The sequence below is a fragment of the Falco cherrug genome, chromosome 3 (assembly GCF_023634085.1).
Source record: "Falco cherrug isolate bFalChe1 chromosome 3, bFalChe1.pri, whole genome shotgun sequence".
NCBI classification, from domain to species: domain Eukaryota; kingdom Metazoa; phylum Chordata; class Aves; order Falconiformes; family Falconidae; genus Falco; species Falco cherrug.
In genome coordinates, this window is record NC_073699.1 from 45,587,071 (window position 1) to 45,607,803 (window position 20,733).

The 20,733-nt window shown below is 41.9% G+C and overlaps 1 protein-coding gene across 2 annotated transcripts in view; it reads right to left on the reverse strand.

The window, feature by feature from the left end:
* Positions 1-20,489, reverse strand: part of NKAIN3 (sodium/potassium transporting ATPase interacting 3) — a 367,328-nt gene extending 346,839 nt beyond the window's left edge. For both annotated transcript variants that reach the window (XM_055706317.1, XM_055706316.1), the window contains exon 1: positions 20,151-20,489. In XM_055706317.1, coding sequence (XP_055562292.1) covers positions 20,151-20,204 — 54 coding nt within the window. In that variant the 5' untranslated portion in view covers positions 20,205-20,489. The remainder of the gene's footprint in view (positions 1-20,150) is intronic.
* Between the last annotated feature and the right edge of the window lie 244 nt (positions 20,490-20,733).

Below are 20,733 nucleotides of genomic sequence, written 5' to 3' on the forward strand. Positions count from 1 at the left end.
GCTGCTCTGAAGAAAAGGACTGCAGTTTACAGTAGATAAACCAAATAAGTAATCAGTGTCACACCACTTCAAACAAACCCCCAAAAAAGAGAGATGTACCAACGAGTAAGAATTGCAAAATAGACATAGTAAGTCTTTCTCTGTAGTCAATGAAAAGGCCTCAGCTGGAGGCCTGACTTCAGATTTGGGAGCCATATTCCAAGAACAGTGTGGATCAACTGGTAAAAATCCAGAGGGCAACAGGAGAAATCAGAAACAAGGAAGCATAACCAAAGAGGAATTTGAACTGTTCTGTCTGAAGAAAACTGTGGTAACAGGTATTTATAATAACAACAAACATCAATGACTCCTGTAGAGAAGCTGCTCATCAATACGGAAAAGTGGAAATAATTGTCTTAAATTACAACAGAAGAGACTTAACATACACCAGGACTGAATCTAATGGCAGTATGAATGAGCAGCATAGCCACACCATGCATCCAGACGCTTCTAATGAGAGAAAGGGATACTTGCCCCACCATTCCCAAGTAAATCTGTGTCTGAGAGAGGCACTGGGTCACATTTTCTAGTTGTAAGGAAACTTAAGCAGCAGAATGACAAGACTTCCATAACTAGATGGTATTTATCAATAGGTTAGACAAAGATCGGCTGACACTGTCCTGAGGCCTCAGTAATGGCTTACTTGAGTCTCGATAGTTCATCTAACTTTGACTTTTTATAGAATCATAGAATTATTTAGGTTGGAAAAGACCTTTAAGATCATAAAATGCTTAAGTGCCACATCTACATGGCTTTTAAGTAACTCCAGGGGCGGTGATTCAACCACTTCTCTGGGCAGCCTGTTCCAATGCTTGAAAAACCCTTCAGTGAAGAGATTTTTCCTAATATCACTTGTTACTTAGAAAAAGAGACTGGCACCCACCTTGCTACAAGCTCCTTTCAGGTATTTGTACAGAGTACTCAGGTCTCCCCTGAGCCTCCCTTTCTCCAGGCTAAACACCCCCAGTTCCCTCGGCCGCTCCTCATAAGCCTTGTGCTCCAGCCCCTCCACCAGCTTCGCTGCCCGTCTCTGGACACGCTCCAGCCCCTCAATGTCCCTCCTGCAGTGAGGGGCCCAAACCTGAACACGGCATTCGAGGGGCGGCCTCACCAGTGCCCAGTGCAGGGGGACGGTCACTGCCCTGGTCCTGCTGGCCACACGGTTTCTGACACAAGCCAGGGGGCTGTTGGCCTTCCTGGCCACCTGGGCACACTGCTGGCTCACGTTCAGCCGGCTGCCGACCAGCACCCCCAGGTCCTTTTCCTCTGGGCAGCTTCCCAGCCGCTCTGCCCCAGCCTGTAGCGCTGCGTGGGGTTGGTGTGACCCAAGTGCAGGACCCGGCACTGAGCCTTGTTGAACCTCACACAACTGGCCTTGGCCCATCGGTCCAGCCTGTCCAGATCCCTCTGCTGAGCCTCCTGCCCTCAAGGAGATCAACACTCCCCTGAAAGCGTGGTGTTGCCAGCAAAGTTACTGAAGATGCACTCAGTCCCCTCATCCAGATTGTTGATAAAAGATATTAAACAGGACGGCCCCAGTACTGAGCCCTGGGGAATGCCACTTGTGACCAGCCACCAGCTGGACGTAACTCCATTCACCACCACTCTCTGGGCTTGGCCATCCAGCCAGCTTTTCACTCAGTGAAGAGTACACCCATACAAGCCATGAGCAGCCAGATTCTTTAGGGGTATGCTGTGGGAGACAGTGTCGAAGATTTTACTAAGGTCCAGGTACACAACATCCACAGCTTTTCCCTCATCCACTGAGGAGGTGACATTTCATGGAAGGAGAGCAGGTCCACTGAGGAGGTGACATTTCACGGAAGGAGATCAGGTCCATCAAGCAGGACCTGCCCTTCATAAACCCATGCTGACAGGAATGATTCAAAATAAAATATGATTCAATATGAAAAATACCCACTTAGTAAATGGCTTTGAGTAGTCTAATCCATGGCCATCTTTGTACATTTGGTTAATACTAACAGAACCACATGTATATGGAAGAAAACTATCCTAAAATCCAAGACTGAGAAAATAGGTTTCTAAGTCATCACCAGACATTTAGGAGAAACGGGCCTTTTATCAAGTTTGTGAGAAACTGTGAGCTCTCCAGACTAAAGACATAGAAGCTGAGAAGTTGACCCCTGCACATTCACTTGTTTTACTTAAGAGTCTGAGCAACAGGGACTGCTCCTGGATTCATAAGTCTATCAGAGGTCAGGTGATACTTCAAAAGAGTAAGGCTGGAATGACACAGCAACAGAAACAAAATCCTCACATGCAAAAGCAGGCCCATATTGTTTTCACCTTTGCCTTGCCATCCCATTATTTCAGCTGCTTACCTTCTGCCATTATTAGAATGCATGATACTTACTTTCTACAGCAACATTAATACATGCATAAAACAAAACAAATCTGACCTGATTCTTAATTAACAAAAGGCCTTCCTGATTTAGTGTTCAAATGGTGTGCACAATTTTCTGTTTGTCATTAATGAGATTCTCACTCTTCAAAACATGCCATTTAATTCACTATTTTAAAAGAAGAAAGAGTTGCCTTATAACTTTGTATGGAATAGAAGTAGCACAGACAGCTTTCACATTCGTCTGTTAGAACTGATAAAAGCTGAATACGTTGCTCTTTTTTGCACAGGCAGGCACTATTCAGTTTACATCATAAAGTTGTGCCATAACCGCCCTGTGCTTTTATTAGCCCACATGAAAACTACAAAACCACAGCTCTAGGATGGCAACGTCCTTGATATGGACATGGCTGCATCAGTAGGTAAGAGCTGTCTTACTAAGCTTATACATTTGAAAAGGTGGTATAACAGCCTGTAGGAAAAAAGAAAATCCTGTTGGCATGTATCACATCTACACCAAAAGGCTCTTGTAATGAAGCTATGCCAGTTAAAGGAGCATCTGGATGACACTCTTAGTCATATGGTTTAGTTTTAGTTAGTCCTGTGAGGAGCAAGGAGTTGGACTTGATGATCCTTATGGGCCACTTCCAACTTGAGATATTCTATAATTCTAAGATATAATTCTGAGATATAATTATAATTCTAATTGCTAAGACTGCAGACTGCAATTTAGGCAAAACCTAACCAATATGTATCACTACAGTATCTGCATGTTCCAAGGTCTATATTATTTATGTTGCAAGTCCTCACGAGTTTTTCTTCACCTTGTACACATTTCCTTTCAGTTGTTTCCGAAATTAGGGTCAGAAGCAGTCACAAGAGATCATCTGCCTCAAGACAGAATCAACTGTTCAAACAATACATTGTTGATCAAACAGCCCTGTAACAGAACCCCTAGTCCCTAAGAAATTTATTGTTTTCATGAAAAAGTAAAGATGAAGCAGTGTTTAACCTATATAATATCTATACTTCGCAAGCAAAAATGGAATTCAGAAGATGGGACAGGGGAAAATGTGCACCATTCAAACCGGAATCATAATCCTTTTCCCATTAAATTTGGTGAGTATATTTCTCTTATTTTTCAAAAGAAGGACAACCAAGCCAAAGCTTTCTTCACCTGCATAAATGGAAAAGTGCACCTGTGTCTGAAAAGATTGTTAAAACAAGGTTTTGCCTTTCTTGTTGATATTCCCACTGCCCCAGTTCTTACCACTCCTTGAGATAAGAAATGAAATTATGTGTGTTTCAAAAATGTCTTACATTTTCAGAAAAGCAACTATTTATTATGGCTTCTTACTTTCTACCACTATTTCAGCATGATGCTGTGGCATGTATTGGTTCCAGCCCTGAGCTGCAGGTTTGCCTTACAGCTTTCTCCTGAAAGGTGAAGAATGCGTAATTAATGTACTTCTGACACCTCTGGAAAGTCTTTAGACAACAATTCCAGACACAGGTAAGTTTCTACCCTGCCAAGTAAGAGTGCTAAATCCAAAGGATTCCATTGATGCAATGTTACGGTTGAGATTTTCAATAAATCACGGCAAGGGAAGCCTAGATTTTGCCTCTCGCATAAAGTGCATGTAAGTGTCTGAAAAAAATAAAACACAAAAGGAAAACGCAAAAAGCATTGCGGAAAACTATGTGCAAAGCTGTCTCCAAAACCTGAGATCAGTGAGTTCTGTTCCACCGATTTCCAATAGGTTTTTCATTATGTCCTTATTTTTTGAAAGGTGTTTTTTTTTTCTTTCAGTATTAGTAAAGGAAACTATTTCCTGAACATAACTGTAGTTCTGCTGGCCTATCTTCTACTTTGTTACCATCATCCCTCCATGCTCCTTCAAAGGAGACATAAAAACATGTTCTGGAAAGGTCAGAAGGTAAAAAAACTATTCTCAGTCTTCCCTGTAACAACAGTCTTCTGCTAAAAAACATGAGGGTCCTGCTGATTAAGTATCTTTACAGTTTCCAAAATAGGACAAGGATGAAGGAGGCAGAGTGGACAGAGACAAACTCCCTAATGAAGATACTGACATGAGAAACTACTAAAATATATGTTTCAAACCAGTGACACCACTATAATCTCAGACTCTACTGAGCATTTCAATAAATGTGGAGGTAAGAAATATCTAAAAATATACACTCATTGTCAAAGGAATTTTTTTCAAATATGTGAAGGACACTTACTGTCAAGTATTCAGTTGTCATCTCTTAAAACTGATATTCAGCAAGTATAAATTACCATCACTCCATTGGTGTTAATGGATTTATAAAGGCTAGAGAACCAGAAAAATTGAGTTTTGAATGATCAAGTAATAGAAAAAGCAAGTGATAATGATCTCAGTTGCATCATCACCACACACCTTGTTGCTCATAAACAGACAAGCGTGACACGACCAAACTTTCTCAAGGAAAACTATCTGTGCGCTATGAAAAAGCATGAATGCTTCAATCTCAAGGCCAACTTTTCTGAAAAATTGAAAGCACCAGACAAGAAAGCCTTATAAAAGACAAATGGTGATCTTGTGCTTCTTAAGACACAGCCTGGGACACATGAGTCTGGGTTCTTTCCCTGGCTTTGTCCCAACTTCCCTATGGCCTCAAGCAAGGTCTACTAGCAGCAATGGCAGTAAAAGGCTACATATCCAGTTTGGAGCATAGCTGTGGGAAACAGTTCACAGTTCCCAAAAGATTAAAAATAGTTTGCTAAGAGAACAGGAAAAAAATAGATCACCAAAGCAGGAAGGGCTATTGGTAACATTCAATGTCTGTGTTAGGCTTATGACTCAAGGTGAGAATGAATCTAGAAATTAACAGAGCAAAAGTGGTGCACTTAAAATTAGGCCTACAACAGCTAAATAATAAGGGGAAGGTTTATTCTTCTAACAGCTCCCGTATAGCGTTTTAGAAAACAGAACTCAGAAATCAAAATAGCAAGAGATTTGCAGGGGAACTCTACAAAGCATGATGCAATTCCCTACCAGGTTCCAAGAATCTGCCCCTCTGCTGAGCTTCTGCCACAGTGGTACAAAGGCAAAACCACTCCAGATAAACCCAGCCATCAACAGCAGGGTATTAATGCAGCAGTCCTGATATTCTGCTGGCGTGCTTCTCCTCTGTCACGGAACTCCTCTTCATTCCTACTGTTTCCCTAATCCTAAAACCACATTACAACAGCATTATGGATTAAGATGGCAAATTCCATTCTGCTTGCCAAGAATAACCAATACAAGTGAGAAACCTGACTCAGATGAACAAATGTGACGCCCATCTACAAGGGCAGGAAGGAGGAAAATTTTTTTCAATAGAAGGGTGGTCAAGCATTGGAACAGGCTGCCCAGGAAGGTAGTGGAATCACCATCCCTGAAAGTGTTAAAAAAAATGTGGGGATGCAGTGCTTAGTGACATGATTTAGTGATGGACTTGGCAGTCCTGCGTTAACGGTTGGACTTCATGATCTTAAAGGTCTTTTCCAACCTGTGATTATGATTCTATGATAAATCAGGTTCTCACCAAAGCAATAAAATGAAATCCAACAAAGCAGTAATGGGTGGACCCAGCCTGCTCTCCCAGTGTACCCCTTTGCAACAGCTGCCCCACATCCTGCACATGTCAAAGAATGTGTGTCCTCACATTCTGCTAACTCTTCTCTGTTTATGGCAATGGGGTAAGTAACTAATATTGATATTACTCTGATCAATGCAAAAATCTCAATGAGGCTGGTTGACAGGTCACTGACCTAACTCCCATGTTTAGGTGAATACCCTGATAATACCCCAGACCCACACACAAAGGCCCCGTTACCCTCCCCCATGAGAATGGAATGAAGCATGCAGTCCAAAAAGGGACCTGTGTTGCATGTACACCAGCTACATCTCTGAGCTGGTCAATGGGTGGCTGTGACCCCAGCCTACACTACAGAATCAGGCCTTAGTTTTGACTTAAGTCTGAAAAAACTCAGTCAGGTTTCTTTGCTCACAGCACTTTTAAAATGGGTTCAAATGAGTGTATCTGGTGTAACCATTCCGTTTCAATATAGTTAGAGTTTCTTTCTTACTCTTTTTTTGTTCTTTTACAGTTTTTTTTCTTTCCCTCTTCCGCATGCTGATCAGTAACTTCCCAGTCTCTGATTTGGTTGGTTTAAGCATCCTGATAGGGGATCTAGCAGATGGAAATCACTGGAATCCAAAGGCTGTTCACTGGCAACATCATCTCGATACTTTGGTGCTCTGGTAGCAATTCTTCAATCAGAATTAACATGAAATACCTCAATGTCAGTAGCTAAGAAACTCAGGTAACGACATTTAAAGAATAAGTATCTATCTAACAGTATTAAACTCAGCAAGGTGCATGTCTTTCCCACAGTGGGTCTGACACTGCTTTGTCTATACTCCAGCCTGTCCAGATACAAGCCAGCTTCTGTCCAGATGCCTTGTGGATGGATCAGCACTGTACTGTGCCTACTAACTCCATGCTAACTCCACATTTCCCAGACGCAAACTGGCTTACTTCTGGCCGTCTCAAAGCAGAAAACATGTGACTGTCTCCATCAACTTGTGTAAGCAAACACAAAGTTACTTCTCTAACTTAGGAGTTCTTTTAACTCTATATATGTGCCAAAGAATAACTGGTTATGATGACTGGATGAAGTCTCACTTTGCCATACAGCCAGTACTTCTAATGCAAAAATGTAATTGCATGTAGATATGTATTCAAACAGGAAAAAGGGAAATAACTTTATAAGAACTGTGTATAAGGCTCAAAGACATCATTATATAAAAAATGGCCACAAAATCTGAGGTATTTTCTTGCTTATCCAGAAATCAGCATATACTAGCTTCTGACATTTGAAAAGCCTTTGTTCCCAACTAATAAAATGAGAGCAGAGCAGGACCTGAAAACACCTTAAAGTAATGGAAGATTTAATAAGAAAATGGATAATGAGATACTTTTAGTCTAGCAAAAATGTGAGCACATTAATAATAGATGACCAGTACTACTCAGCATGATGTAGGATCCATGCAATGTTACAAAGCTAAGTCTCATCCTAGTGAAATGCTGGCTGGTAACACTGACAGAATCAGTATGTGTGAAAGAAATCTTCCCTCGAGGATGTCCAATGGGTATATTCTCAACCACAACGCTTTTCAGATTAAAGAAGGTACTCATTTTTGCAGGCTTCCTAATGGTTCAATGACTTCATCTAATGGCACCCTCTAACAGTGCCTGCACTTACTGAGGCCAGTCAGTGGCAGAGCTGCCTTGGTTACAGCTCAGTCCCTCAGGATAGGGATGCGCGAGCGGAAGGGCACAAGTATGTGTAACTCTTGATGTCCTCGGTGGGAGATGAGGTTACTCACTCCAGCAAAGGAGGTGCTCAACACTTAGCACAGTCAAGACTGTATGTCTCTGATAGTTTATGTTCTTTAAAGCCACAGAGATTACCCCTTAAACACCAGCATAATTTATTGCTTTGGTTTTAGAGGAAGGGAATTGAATGTGAATGGGTTGCCTTGGAAATTGCTCTTCTGCCTAGATAGTTGGGATTCACTGTCAGATGTGCTTTTGTCATTCAGAGAAAAAGGTACTTGCAAAAATGAAGGTTTGCCTCCCAAGAGCTTAGGAATTCTTCTTCCTATTGCAGTAAACATGCTGTAATTTTTTAACCAATTCCAGTTACCAAAAACTGAACAAATGGGTTGACAAAGGTAACATATCAAGAAAACAATGAACTCATGGTTCTTTTAGTGCAAATTAAACATTGCTTCTATCTATCACCAGAAAATAATTAAAAAAAAACTCTTCCCTGACTCAAAATTGTCCTTTCCTCATATGCAGATGGTCAGTTCCAGCATTTTAGAGACATTTTTTTTATTTTCCTGTTCTTCAAAACACCCTTAAAAGACTGACTCCTGCCTTCTCCAAAACCTTGTGTCCACAGGTGGCAATGCGAGGGGAAATCCCCAACTAAGCATGCAGTCAGTGCAGGTGTAGATATTTGCAAGTCTCATTTTGCAGGAGAGCTAATCATGTCAGGATCAATTCAAACCTGTCAACACCTGAAAATAATCTTTCCAAAAAAGAACCCATAGTTACTACATTCCTCCTCAAACAGAAAGAGATTTTTGTCTTTGCAATGAATTTTAGCACCTCTAAACGACTTCTCAAAAAGTACAGAATTAAAAAAAGAAACTTGTTCTCCAAATTAGAGCACACTCAAATACAGAGAACTTGCCTATTGAAATGTTAATATGCTTATAGTAACTTGTGGCCAATTATGGTAACCATATGCAGAAACATGAAGAAGCACCAAGTAGAAGAACAGCCTCAACTAGGACTCCAGAGACTTTCTGTAGGGCCTAAAGCAAAATATTTGCATGCTTCCTTTTCTAACTCCATCCCCTGTTTTGGTTTGTCAGCACTTGGGGCAAGGTGTATCTCAGATACATGTCCTAGTCCAGCCAACCTCAGCTTCAAATGATCTTTAAAAACCTAGCACTGGATTTGAGGCACTAATTACTTCATCTTCTCACTATGTTAATAAGCACAGTGAAACCCCAGCAGTACTGGAGCACTCCAGCATGTCTGGCATGTGCACTGGCTATAGTTCAGCCTAGAAATCTTAACTACAGCCCAGAAATCCCACAGAAAGCTAAGAGATTCATCTGGCCAAGAATTTCAAGGGTCAGACCATCCAAAGGAACCAAATACATAAAAAAGCTAAACAACAAATAATTAAATTATTACCTGTACAAAGAAAAGGCCAGAATCTCTGTTGCTCAGTGAGACTTCTGATTAACCTGGACACTCTCTTGGCCACCAGCCTCTGCAGAAACAGTTCTTCAGCTTTCAGTGAAGTAAGTATCACATACTGGCTGAACACTGAAACCTGGAACCCTTCATGGATACAAAAACTATTTGACATCAGTTTCTCCCACACACTTTCTAGATAATCCAGGCGTGTTAAACGGGACCAAAAGAGTTTATAGGTAGTATTTTTCTTCAGACATCATGCAATACACTTCTTTTAAACACAGCCTGTGTAAAAAATTTCAGCACATCAGAGTGGATACAGGTTTAGAACAACGGGAACAAGCAACAAGGTACACATATCTATGTGACGGTACTCAGCAACATCCTGGTGTGGCTGCTCCACACTGCAGTTAAGGACAAGGCTTCAGGCACCTCCCATCACTGCTGTGCAAGGCAGCACACTGCATCTCAGCTGCACAGGCTACATTTTGGAAGAGTCATCAGTGCATTCAACTGATTCCAGCTGATTAAAATCTAAACACACTTATCTTCACGATGTCAACTTAACTCATGAAAAAAATACGTATTAGAGAAATTAAGGGGTTATTTAATTACTTAAGTAATTAAATTACTTAATGTAATTTAAATAATCTTTGGCACTTTGTGGTTACTTCTGGCACAACTCTGTCAGCTTTGGCTTTCATCAAACCACTATGATTAAATTATACATTAATAATACAACATAAAGCCATTCATGGTATCTAATATACTTCAACTAATTTGTGACATTTGCATGAAGTTTGGATTTTGGCTACTGTCATACATACAACACACTTGATCTTCCTACAAGTGAAGAGAAATGGACCACAGTAGCATAAATGCATTTCCGCATGCCTTTGCTTTTTCGTAATAATGCTGGAAGAGAAGTTAAGGACCTACACGTGTATTTCTCCAAGACTGGAGAGTCATCCTTGTTTTTGAAAGTGCACTGCCAAACAGCATTAATTACTCCATCTGTTTTAACCGAGGAATTCTGTCATTTGTAACTGCAAACACATTTACCATTTCTTCCAGTTCTCTAGAATGATGCAGTATTTTTAGGCACGGGTAATAGGAGAACTCAACCACAGAAGTGAAGGATATTTTCAGGATGGGGAGAACCTTAAACTCCTTAAAATGTTCACTAGGCTCATTTACAGCCACAAGTAAATTCCAACAGTCTTGACTGGTTTGAGGTTGGGGGGGACAGGGTCTGAATCCTACTTTGATAAAACAGACGAAGATCAGAAATTGGAACTTGTTTTGAAATAGTTGGGAGGAGAGTTGAGAACAAATCAGCAGGCTCAAAAGCAGGAAAATGGAAATCGTGTATCATTTCACGGCTAGGCATTACAGCCAACAGTTACCTGTAGATGAGAATAGGGATTGTTTATCAGAAGAAAGATGACGCTGAGCACCAGTCTGCAATCTTCCATAATATATGAATTAACTGGAAACAGTGGGAACTGGTGATAATATCTTCCAAATCTGGGCATTTTTAAGGCTTCCTGAATGCACATGTTAGTGGGTACACTAAAACAGGCATCTTACAAATGTACAAGTAACTAACTAAGACTGATTTAAAGAATCTTCAGTAGGTCAGAGGATCTCTTTGAAGAGACCACGTCTTTTCAGTTTTCAGAGTAGCTCCATCTGCATTAGAAGGCAGAGAGGCTTTTCAGGTTTCTGTGATGTAAACTATACATACAATCTATAGGAGCAGCAAGGTTTCTGTTCCAGTTAAAATCTAAACACACTTACCTTGATGAGGTCTACTTAGTTCATTAAAAAAATACGTATTAGAGAAATGAAACACCCTTCTCACTCTGTAATGGAAAAGATACAGCAAGCTTTTAGCAGGAAAAAATAAATAGATCATAAGCAAAGCAGAACTATATATTTTTGTGATCTTATTCTTCCATTATAATGCACTACTCTTTCCAGCTCTAGAATTCTTCGGCTTTTCATTCTTTGATTGTGGAGACTAAACTTCTGAAAGGATTTTTCTCCATGTAATCCATTTTAACAGAATCCTGTTTCCAAAATGCATTTAGACATATTATGAGCTCTTTTCAATCCATCTAAAAATCTGCATTTAACTGTGGGTTTTTTTCCTTTTGTATGGATGCATAAGGCTGACAGGGATTTATGTGTCTACTCATTTCCAGTGTGGGTTGTGCTGAGCTTCAGCTGCACGCTCCTAAGCTCCAGGAGCACTCCGCTCACATGTTCCGGGAACTGCCAACAGGCAGGGAGGCTGCAGCATTCCCAGAACAGCACAGAGTATTCAAGGTTCAACCAAAGGCAAAAACTAAAGTTGGATGAGACAGACTTTCATTAATTCCTATCTCCCTAAAAAATATCATCATATGGTTTCACTTCCTTGGCTCTCTTTATTCAAAAGGTTTGACACTAACATAGTTGCTTTACAACAGAATAGTGAGAAACTGGCTCATCAGCAGTGGCATGTTAAAAAAAGATATTTTTTTTTTTCTGTAAGATCTTGTTTTCAGTGAAACCTTGGACAGGAATTCCTCCCACACATAGAGCCAACTTTCATCTGTCTGCCGAAAAGGGCCTCCATGTCCCACTTTCTTCACACTCATCTGAATGTGCCTTTCTATACTTTTCATCCCATGTTCCCACATAATCTCCCTCACTATAAAAGCATTTCAGGCTCTTTCTGCTCATGGTTCATTTCCTAATTATTATTCTTGCTTTGCTTTATCTGTAGCTTCTTTGGAGTGTGTCAAAAGTCTCCTTGGGGAAGTTCCATTGGGTTCGTTGTCAAACATATGCTCTTTATATATATTTATACTTCTTCTCAGACAAAACTTCTGTATGATGAAATAAAGAAAAACTTTCACTCAACCCCCTTTGGAGATATCTCTGGAAAGACCAACTGTAATTATTCAAGCGAGTCATTCTCGACATAAATAATTGTTTTACAATTATCTTCCTTTTTAATTTCAGAAAATTCTCAAACTTACTACTTTGTGATGTTAACTTCTGTAAAGGATATTTGTCTGGAAGAAACTGGTTGTTCTATTAAGTAGAAAACTTTCCTTTTTCCTTTTCTTTTACCATAAGGCTGGCATTCACCATGTGGAAGGGATTCACTGCTGCTTTTGATGGAACCTATCGTTATAAAAACCTTATACGTAAAAGAATGACTTTCAGCAACTTTAATGAGAGCTGGAGGGCATTCAGCAACTCGTAAGAACAAGTCCCACATCACCACAGCATTAAAAAGTCCATCTGAGCTGAGATTACATGCAAGGTATGACTGTGTTTGAAGAGATGATAAGGAAGTATAGTAAAAGGTAAAAAGACTAAAATAAAATCTTTTACTACATTTTTATTACCAGAGTCTTAAGTACTCTGTATATTCCTAAGATCAGAGAACAGTGATTAAATCCAGCTTACTACTGTCTTTTACAGACCTACCAAACGCACAGATCCATAGCGAGATTACAAGGATTTCACTGGTTGCACATGGCGGGGGGAGGGGGGAAGCCCATAACATAATAAAATTTGTAATAGTGCTGCTGGCACTGCTCTGTTAAGGAATTGCAGGTCTCACTAGGTGTAGTAATGTGTGATCTGAAACTTGCTGGCATACCCTTTAGGAAGGTATGCATTAACTGCTCTTGATAGATGAGGACAAAACTCTTTCACCTGAGACAAATCTGAGCTGCTTTAAGATTCAAAGTGAGACGTTTTCAATTTGTTATTGCCCGAATTCTATTTTCAAGGCAAAATGCACTAAATAAAAAGATAAGGAATGTTCTTTCTGACCAGTGAAAAAGATGAAATTTACACAAAATCAATGCAATCAGCATTATTTTTCATTTTGACTTAATGTGACTCATAAAGCTTACAAATGTCTCCCTATGCTGACATCCCTAGCAAGGATACCATGTCCAGTATGAGCAAAGATAGTGCAAATTTCATTACGCTGTCCTGCTAGCACCCCTGAAAAGATGATCTGAAGAAAGCATAGTCTTCACAGAACCATGGCCACCAACCTCAACTCTCCGAGTGTAACATAAGAAGTGGAAATTAGGACCAATATGGAGATGGTATTTTTATATCAAGACCACTAACATTTTGTATAAACATTTCATAATGACATTTGCCTTCATCTAACTTGCAGTGAATTTCAAAATGTGACCTAGAGGTGAAAAACTCTGTGTCATAGTATCAGTTTCATGAACAACGCAGTCACTTATTACTGCTCCTTTACTCATCTAGAACCAAAAATGTGCAGCTCATTTCCCTGTACAGATAGAAATAACAGCTCTTTGCCCCAAAATGACTGCTAAGCAATTAATTATAGGACTGAATAAAATATATTTTGCTTCAATACTAATAAGTTAAAAGATCTGACATACTACACTGTATCACAGAATTATTATTTGTGAAATAATAGATGACAAGGCTATTACAGGTACTTCTCATTTAATTTAACACCAAAGTTTGATACCAAGAGGTAAAACTGAATACCAGGATTGTTGTTGCCGTATCAAGCCTATTTCCACAGCATTATGCCCACAACAAATTAAGAAACTAATTATTTTGAAACAACTCAAATTACTGTGTACTTTAAATACTCTCCCAACAAGGAATTAAAAGCCTTTACTCCTTATGCTTTGGAAAGATCATGTAATCATGGGATAACCTAAGTTGAAAGGAATCTCTGGAGGTCATCTGGTAAAACCTTTACTCATAGCAGGGCCAAATTCAACATCAGATACAATTCTGTTAGATCAGGTATTTCACAGCTATGTTCAGCTGGGGTTTGAATTAATTCAAGTTTCCACAACTTCTCTGGAAAACATGATCCAATGCATGACTGTTTTCACTGTAAATTTTTCTTTCCTAATATTTAATCATAATTTCCCCCTTGTTGCATCCTAGTCCACTGCCTCTCCTCTTTTCACTGAGCACATCCAAGAAGAGACCACCTTACCAGTATTTGTACTGAATGCATGAATTGATTCCAGCCCTATTCAAGTGAAGTGTAAAACCTCCATTCACCTTTCTTGTGCAGTATCAGGGCCAATGATCTGTGTGACTGGTTTGATCCTCTCTCTGCTCACCTAGCCAATTAAATGCACTTATTTGATTGTGGAGACTAAGCATTGGATATCGTAGAGGAGCCAAAATGCAACCTTTTACCTGAAAAATTAAAGAATTGTGATTTTATCACTTATTTGTCAACTTATCAGAACTAGAACTAAAACCCCCAAAACTAAAAGGGTCTAAGTTGCGTGTAAGATACATACAGATTGAAAACATGACCTAAGATTACCTAGTCTTACAAGTTTTTGTTTCAGATCCAAACTTCACAAAATCAGCAAGATTTAAACACCACATAATTAACTGCAAGTGCAGTCGATCCCATATGATGTCCAAAAATAAACCTATTGTGTTCAAGTTCTGTAAGTCCTACCCAAATTCCATTTGAATCCAAGAATACAATCCTTCTGAATTTCAATGATTTCCAAAAAACACAGCCCTTGTTTCCTAGTCCCAAGAATTGTTTCTTGGCAGAATGTAGCAGATCTCAAAACAGAAGCAGATCAGCAGCATATTCCAGTGTTCTTAAAATAATTATTTCCAAAACCTACTGATCTTATACACAGGAAAGATAGCTATGCAATTCCCAAATTTCAGAGAATCAATTGCCATTATTATCATTGAAATCTCAACACTTTCACTTCATCACTTTAAAAATAATAAGTGTTTATCACTTAGGTGTTTATAACAGTTGATCATCAGTCACAGAGCAGCAAGGAACTGCAGAAAAACACCCTGCTGTGATGAACAGAGCCTAAAACTAAGGAAGAGCTAAACAGCATCTTTAAGAAATTGACCCAGTTCAGAAATTTCCGAGAGCTCTGAAAGTTCAGGTTTCCTCAAGTTTTGAATTCCCAACTTTGGATCACTGAACTGAAAGAAATATTATATGCAGCTCTGGCAGGAGGGGATTTCACTACTGAGGCTATACTGCTGGTGCATGGAGTGGTTAAACGCTATAGTACTGATGCACTGGGAATGTGTGTTTTACTAACAGGTATCTCCCCAAAATCCTGTAAAATAAACCAAAAACACAAAGTGAAAAACACTTATTGCTAGTTGTTACTCTCTTGTCCCTCATAAGAGAGATCCTACCAATTATATAGTCTCATACATTTTTGGATTGCAAAGATTTAACTCAAGCAGTTCTACTGGAAGCAATGTATTACTTCCAATCTTAATGTTAAACTCAATTACACACCAGTACACAAGCGTATCAGCCTCTTAGGCACAGCCACCAGCAACGATTACATGTTTTGGGGGTGTCATTTGAGTTATGGGAGCAAAACACCATTCCCATGTCAGCTGCCTTAACAGAAAGGGCAACATCCTGCAACCAGTGCATTGTTTGGGGCTACAATCCCAAGCCTCCTCCACCCCTGCTAGTACAATAGGCACCCCCTCATACTTCCTCCTGCTTTATCAGTGGACAGACGCTTCATCTCCAGATCAATGGGTTAGTAATACCTTAACCAACATAAAAAGATGCAGCAATTTACCGGTTCAAAGATTTTACTTTCTCAAATTTGTCAAATCCCTTTACTCCCTGAGCTGTTAACTGTCTAACTGTTGTCAGTTCTAACATACAAGCACCGACAGCCAAAATCATAAGTTAGTTTCCAGCTTTATAAAGCATTTAAAAATGAGATTAAAATCTATGCGTGACATATATCACTTTGCCACATAACTGCTGAAATTCCACTATGTACAGTAACAAATGATGAAATGTTATCATTCAGTCTAATGGATACAGTCTCATCTCCAAGTGTAAGGATTTACATTCATCATTATAATTAATGTTAATGGCAATCACAAACATAAATCTTCTGAATATTGAGATGAATTAAGTCTGTTAAAATGAACCACTGCACTCCCCAAATAATCGCTAGTCAAAACAGTAACAAGCAGAAGCTGTGTTTCCACTGGAAAAATTTCCCAGTGTGGTCGGCTGACACTTAAATTATTTGGAAAGTAACAGGTTAAACAGGGAACAGCCTATTTTACACTAACTGTACTGGATAAAACATACACTTCTAAATCAAGATCTATACAGTGAACACAGTGCAGGGAAGTCCAAGGATAAACACATGAAATGAGATTGTCAAAGCAGTGAAGGGGACTTAGCCATACACTTTCCATTAATCTTCCCTTCACTGCTTTGAAAAATCTCATTCACCATCTCTGTTATTTAGAGTTCTCTGTGTTTGTATATCTGTATATTCCTAGGTACCAAAAACTTCCACTTACTATAAATATTGAAACAAAATTACCCTGCAATGGAAGTTTCTAAAAAACACATTTTCAAAGCAGCATGAAGGTTTTCACTGTGTGACACGTATTAACATCAATTGGATTCACACAGCTAAATCTCCCTGCAATTTGTTGTCAATTTACCCCTTCCAGAATTTAGTATTTTTTGAACTTGTTTTACTTTGCAAATATTTTCATGTTGCAGTACTGTATGGCTTGGTGGCAACACTAGCGCAGGCACCATCTCTGGCAGCTGCTTTAATTTTCTAGTACAGACAAGGCCAACATCTGAGACTTCTAGTGGCACCACTAAGAATTATGGCTGTAATCCAAAGGATTCATATATCCTCATGATATACTTTCCTGATGTATACACAGGTCCTAATAATCTTAATGACAGATTTATGCACAAAAAAGATATACATACACTTCTGAGTTCTTAGCTTGTCAACTTCAGAATGGCATATGACAATGCTTCAGTCAGGAAGCGCAAAACAGTGGAAGATCACAGGGTTTTGATGGGGCCAGGTAGGGGGCTGGGGGGACACGGACACAACACAGCTCTCCTTTCACAAAATTCCCTTAGTTTTCAGAAGCAGAATCCACCTGTAGAGGTTCAAGGAAACCCTGTACCTAACAGCTTTTCCTGAGCTGGTGCCGCCTAGCCCCCTATCTCGGTGATTTTTCCCAGAATCCTGTATTACACATAATGATATGGGTTCACATTTAAAAATAAGGCTATCATGAAACGATAGAGGACTAACTACAGACTGTCCTTGGGATTACTGGAACTCAACATTAGAATGTGTTTATTATAAAGTGTAAAAGCTGTCAGTCAGAAATAAACACTTTCATGAATCAAAACATAACTGAAAACTGGTATTGTCATTTTTATGTCAAATTCTTCAACTGACAAACAGAACTGGAAACTACAAACAAATCTTGAACGTAATACATTTAACGTATTATCATTAAAGAAAAGATATTTATTGACTGGCACGCAGTAACTGTTTTCACCTTACAGTTCTTCATCCCAGCAACATAGAAACATGCAGCCATATAAGGAAGCAAGAAACTGTGCTTTGAGGCCACTAAACACTGCATCCTTCTTCAGAACAAGAACCAGTTCTTTGGTATTAGTATGTTTCCAGGAATTTGGCTTTTTTACTTCACATCACCTTATACCAAAGACAACCTACATAGTATATGTATGCTATGAAAGGTATTGCCAGCTGTGTTTTGTAAGAGACCTCTTTCTCAGGTGATATCTAAAGGTTAATCTTTATTATGACTAAGGTAAACAACTTCCTTTTCTAAAAAACGTGCCCATCTGTCTCTTCTTAAGTATTTCCTCAAGTCACATAAATCATTTGTACTTCTGAAATGCTACAAATAAGTATTTCAAGGGCTTTAGTTTTTGTAACATTTAATCTAAATGTTGTTCACAGTCAGTAATACTTCTTTCAACCCTCTATAAATGGATGCAAGGTACAATAAATCTCGCTTAATGACAGTAATGTCTGGGGATGCAGTTTTGTTGTGCATGCTTTATACGTATGACCCCTGAGATGTTAGAAAAAGATCTAAAACCGCCCGCGGCCACAACTTCTACAGACATAAACTGAACACTACCGTCACTGAGATCATGGAAAGTACCTGAGCTTTAAGTTCACATCTACTAGATTACTTTCCAAAGTATGACTTCTATTTTAAAATGAAAATAAATCAAAATGAAAGCATTTTTCCATACAGACATTTATCAGTGTCTGAAATACACGGATATGACAGTGGAACATTATCATAAAACAGGTAAGCACAGCAGAAAAAACTATGTATTAAAGTAATTTTTGAAAGTTGTTGTATCATCTGATAGGTCTTTTATAAAATACGAATCTGTTCCTGAAAGACTTTATATGCATTTCTCTGGAGATTATGGTGGCTATTCACACTTCACTTCAATTTTTATACCCTCCAAGTAACTCTACACAATAGCAAATACAGTTATTATAACCTTCATAACTGGCAGAGAGATATATTTGAAGAAAAAGGGTTCATTTCCCCTCCCACATACACTGAAGTAAATCAGGAGTGATCCTGCTGCAGCCGATAGGACAGTATCTGCAAAACTGATGCAAAACAAGAGTAAAAAAGGCCAAAAAGTGTATAAACAAAGCTTTCCTCACGCTCAAGTACAAATCACGCATCTTCCCTGCTTTTTGACAAGGTTGTGCTGTTGAAGTACTTATACCACGCTTAGCTCCACCACATTAAAGCACATCTGAGGAAGGTTGAGACTCACACTGGAAACAATGGAGGTAGACCAGTTTACACAGGCGGAGAATCTGGCATAAAGCCCTGGAAATGAACGAGGGCCTTCAACTGAAGTAATTGTACATTCTGCATTTAAGTGTATTACCCCTGAAACAGAAGCGATTTCAAAGTGCTGTAACAGAAAACTAGATTAGCAAAGGACTGGGGGGGGGGGGGGGGCGGGGGGACGGACACCCAAGCAACAGCAAATGCATCCCACTTTTCTTCTTTACAGACACACACACAAGGAACAGCACTCATCTTAAAAAAGATCATGTGGCAAAATGATGACTCTGAGTCACTAGAAAAAGAGAAAAATCTTTTAAAATACCCTTGGGACCAGGGACTGCTGTTAAAGGAAGAGCATTATTTTATCATCCAGCTAATGAGCCAGAGAAAGGATTATTATTGTTCGGCGATGGTTTTGTCTCAACAACTCTTTCTCTGAAACAAATATGCCAACTTCAGTAAACAAAGACGAGAAGATGCACCGTTCTGTTGCTTCAATTGCACGCTGAGGAATATTTAATCAGAGGAAAGCAATCCCAAGTAAAGTCACAGGAGAGGGCCGGCACAAGCCGCTCTTACAAAGGTTTAGAAAAACAGAAAAAGAAAAGCGGCGACGGCCCTTCTCCCGCACCCCCCGCCGCGCTGCCAGGGGCGGCGGGCGGCCCGCGGCGGCAGCGCCCAGCAATGCCCGGCCCGGCCCCGGCCCCGGCGCCGCAGACCCCGGTCGCCGCCCGCCCCGCGGGCACCGGCTGCCGGCCGAGCGGGGGGCAGCGTCCCCCTCGTGCCGCCCCCGGGCCGGCTTTCAGCGGACGGGGGAAGCCCCTGCCCGGCACCCGCGGGGAGCGAGACCGCCTCGAAGCGCCGCCGGGGCGGCGGAGTCTCTCCCCCTCCCTCAGGCAGGGAGCGCTGACAGCCGGCCGGGCTGAGGCGCCGCGGCACCCGCCCCGGCCCGCCGCCTCCCCCCGCCCCGGCCGCGGGGCCGCTCTCGCCCCGCGCCGCCTCCTCCCCGCGCCGCACCGCAAAACTTACGGGCCGGGGGCTGGGGGCGAGCAGCGGGCGCGGGCGGCCCGTGGGGGCGGAGGGAGCGGGGCCGGCCGCCCGCACTCGGCACCGGGCGCGGACAGCTCCGCGGCCGGCTCCGCGCCGCGCCGCGCCCCCGGGGGCCGCGCCCTGGGAGGGGGAGAGCGCCCGTCCCTGCCCGCCCCCGCGAAGCCGAAGCGTGCCCCGTGGCGGGCGGCGGGGCACTCACCAGCTGCAGCGAGCAGAGGAAGATCAGCGTGCAGCGCCCCGTGCAGCAGCCCATGGTGGCAGCCGGCCGCGCCGCGCCGCCGGAGAGCCGCCGCTTCTCCTCTTCTTGCCGCCCGCGCTGACGCGGCCCCGGAGGCGAAGCGGGGGGCTCACCGCATCCGGACGGAGCGCCCGGGCGCGCGTGTCTGTGCGCGCGTCCCGCCTGTCGCTGCTCGCCCCCTTTGTTGAGGGGGGCCCTCCCCGGCGGCGGGAAGGAGCGCGCGGAGGTCAGCGCGGCCCCGGGGGGCAGCCGGCGGCGAGGGCGGGGGGCTCCGCCCGGCGCGGCGCGGGTCTGGCTCTGGGGAAGGGGACGGGGACGGGGTGGGCGTGTGCGGACCGGGGCGGGCGTGGGCGGACGGAACGCGTGTGGGGAGGCGGGGGGCTGGGGGTGGGGTGGAGGGGTGCCGCGCGTGGGCGTGCGAGGGAGGGCGGGGGGCTGTGCCGGGTGCCCAGGGAGAGGAGAGGAGGCGGCGGCGGGCTCTGCCGGGGGCGCCGCGCCGGGGGAGGGGGCTCGGAGGGCGCCTGGGCGGGCGGTGTGCGGGGAT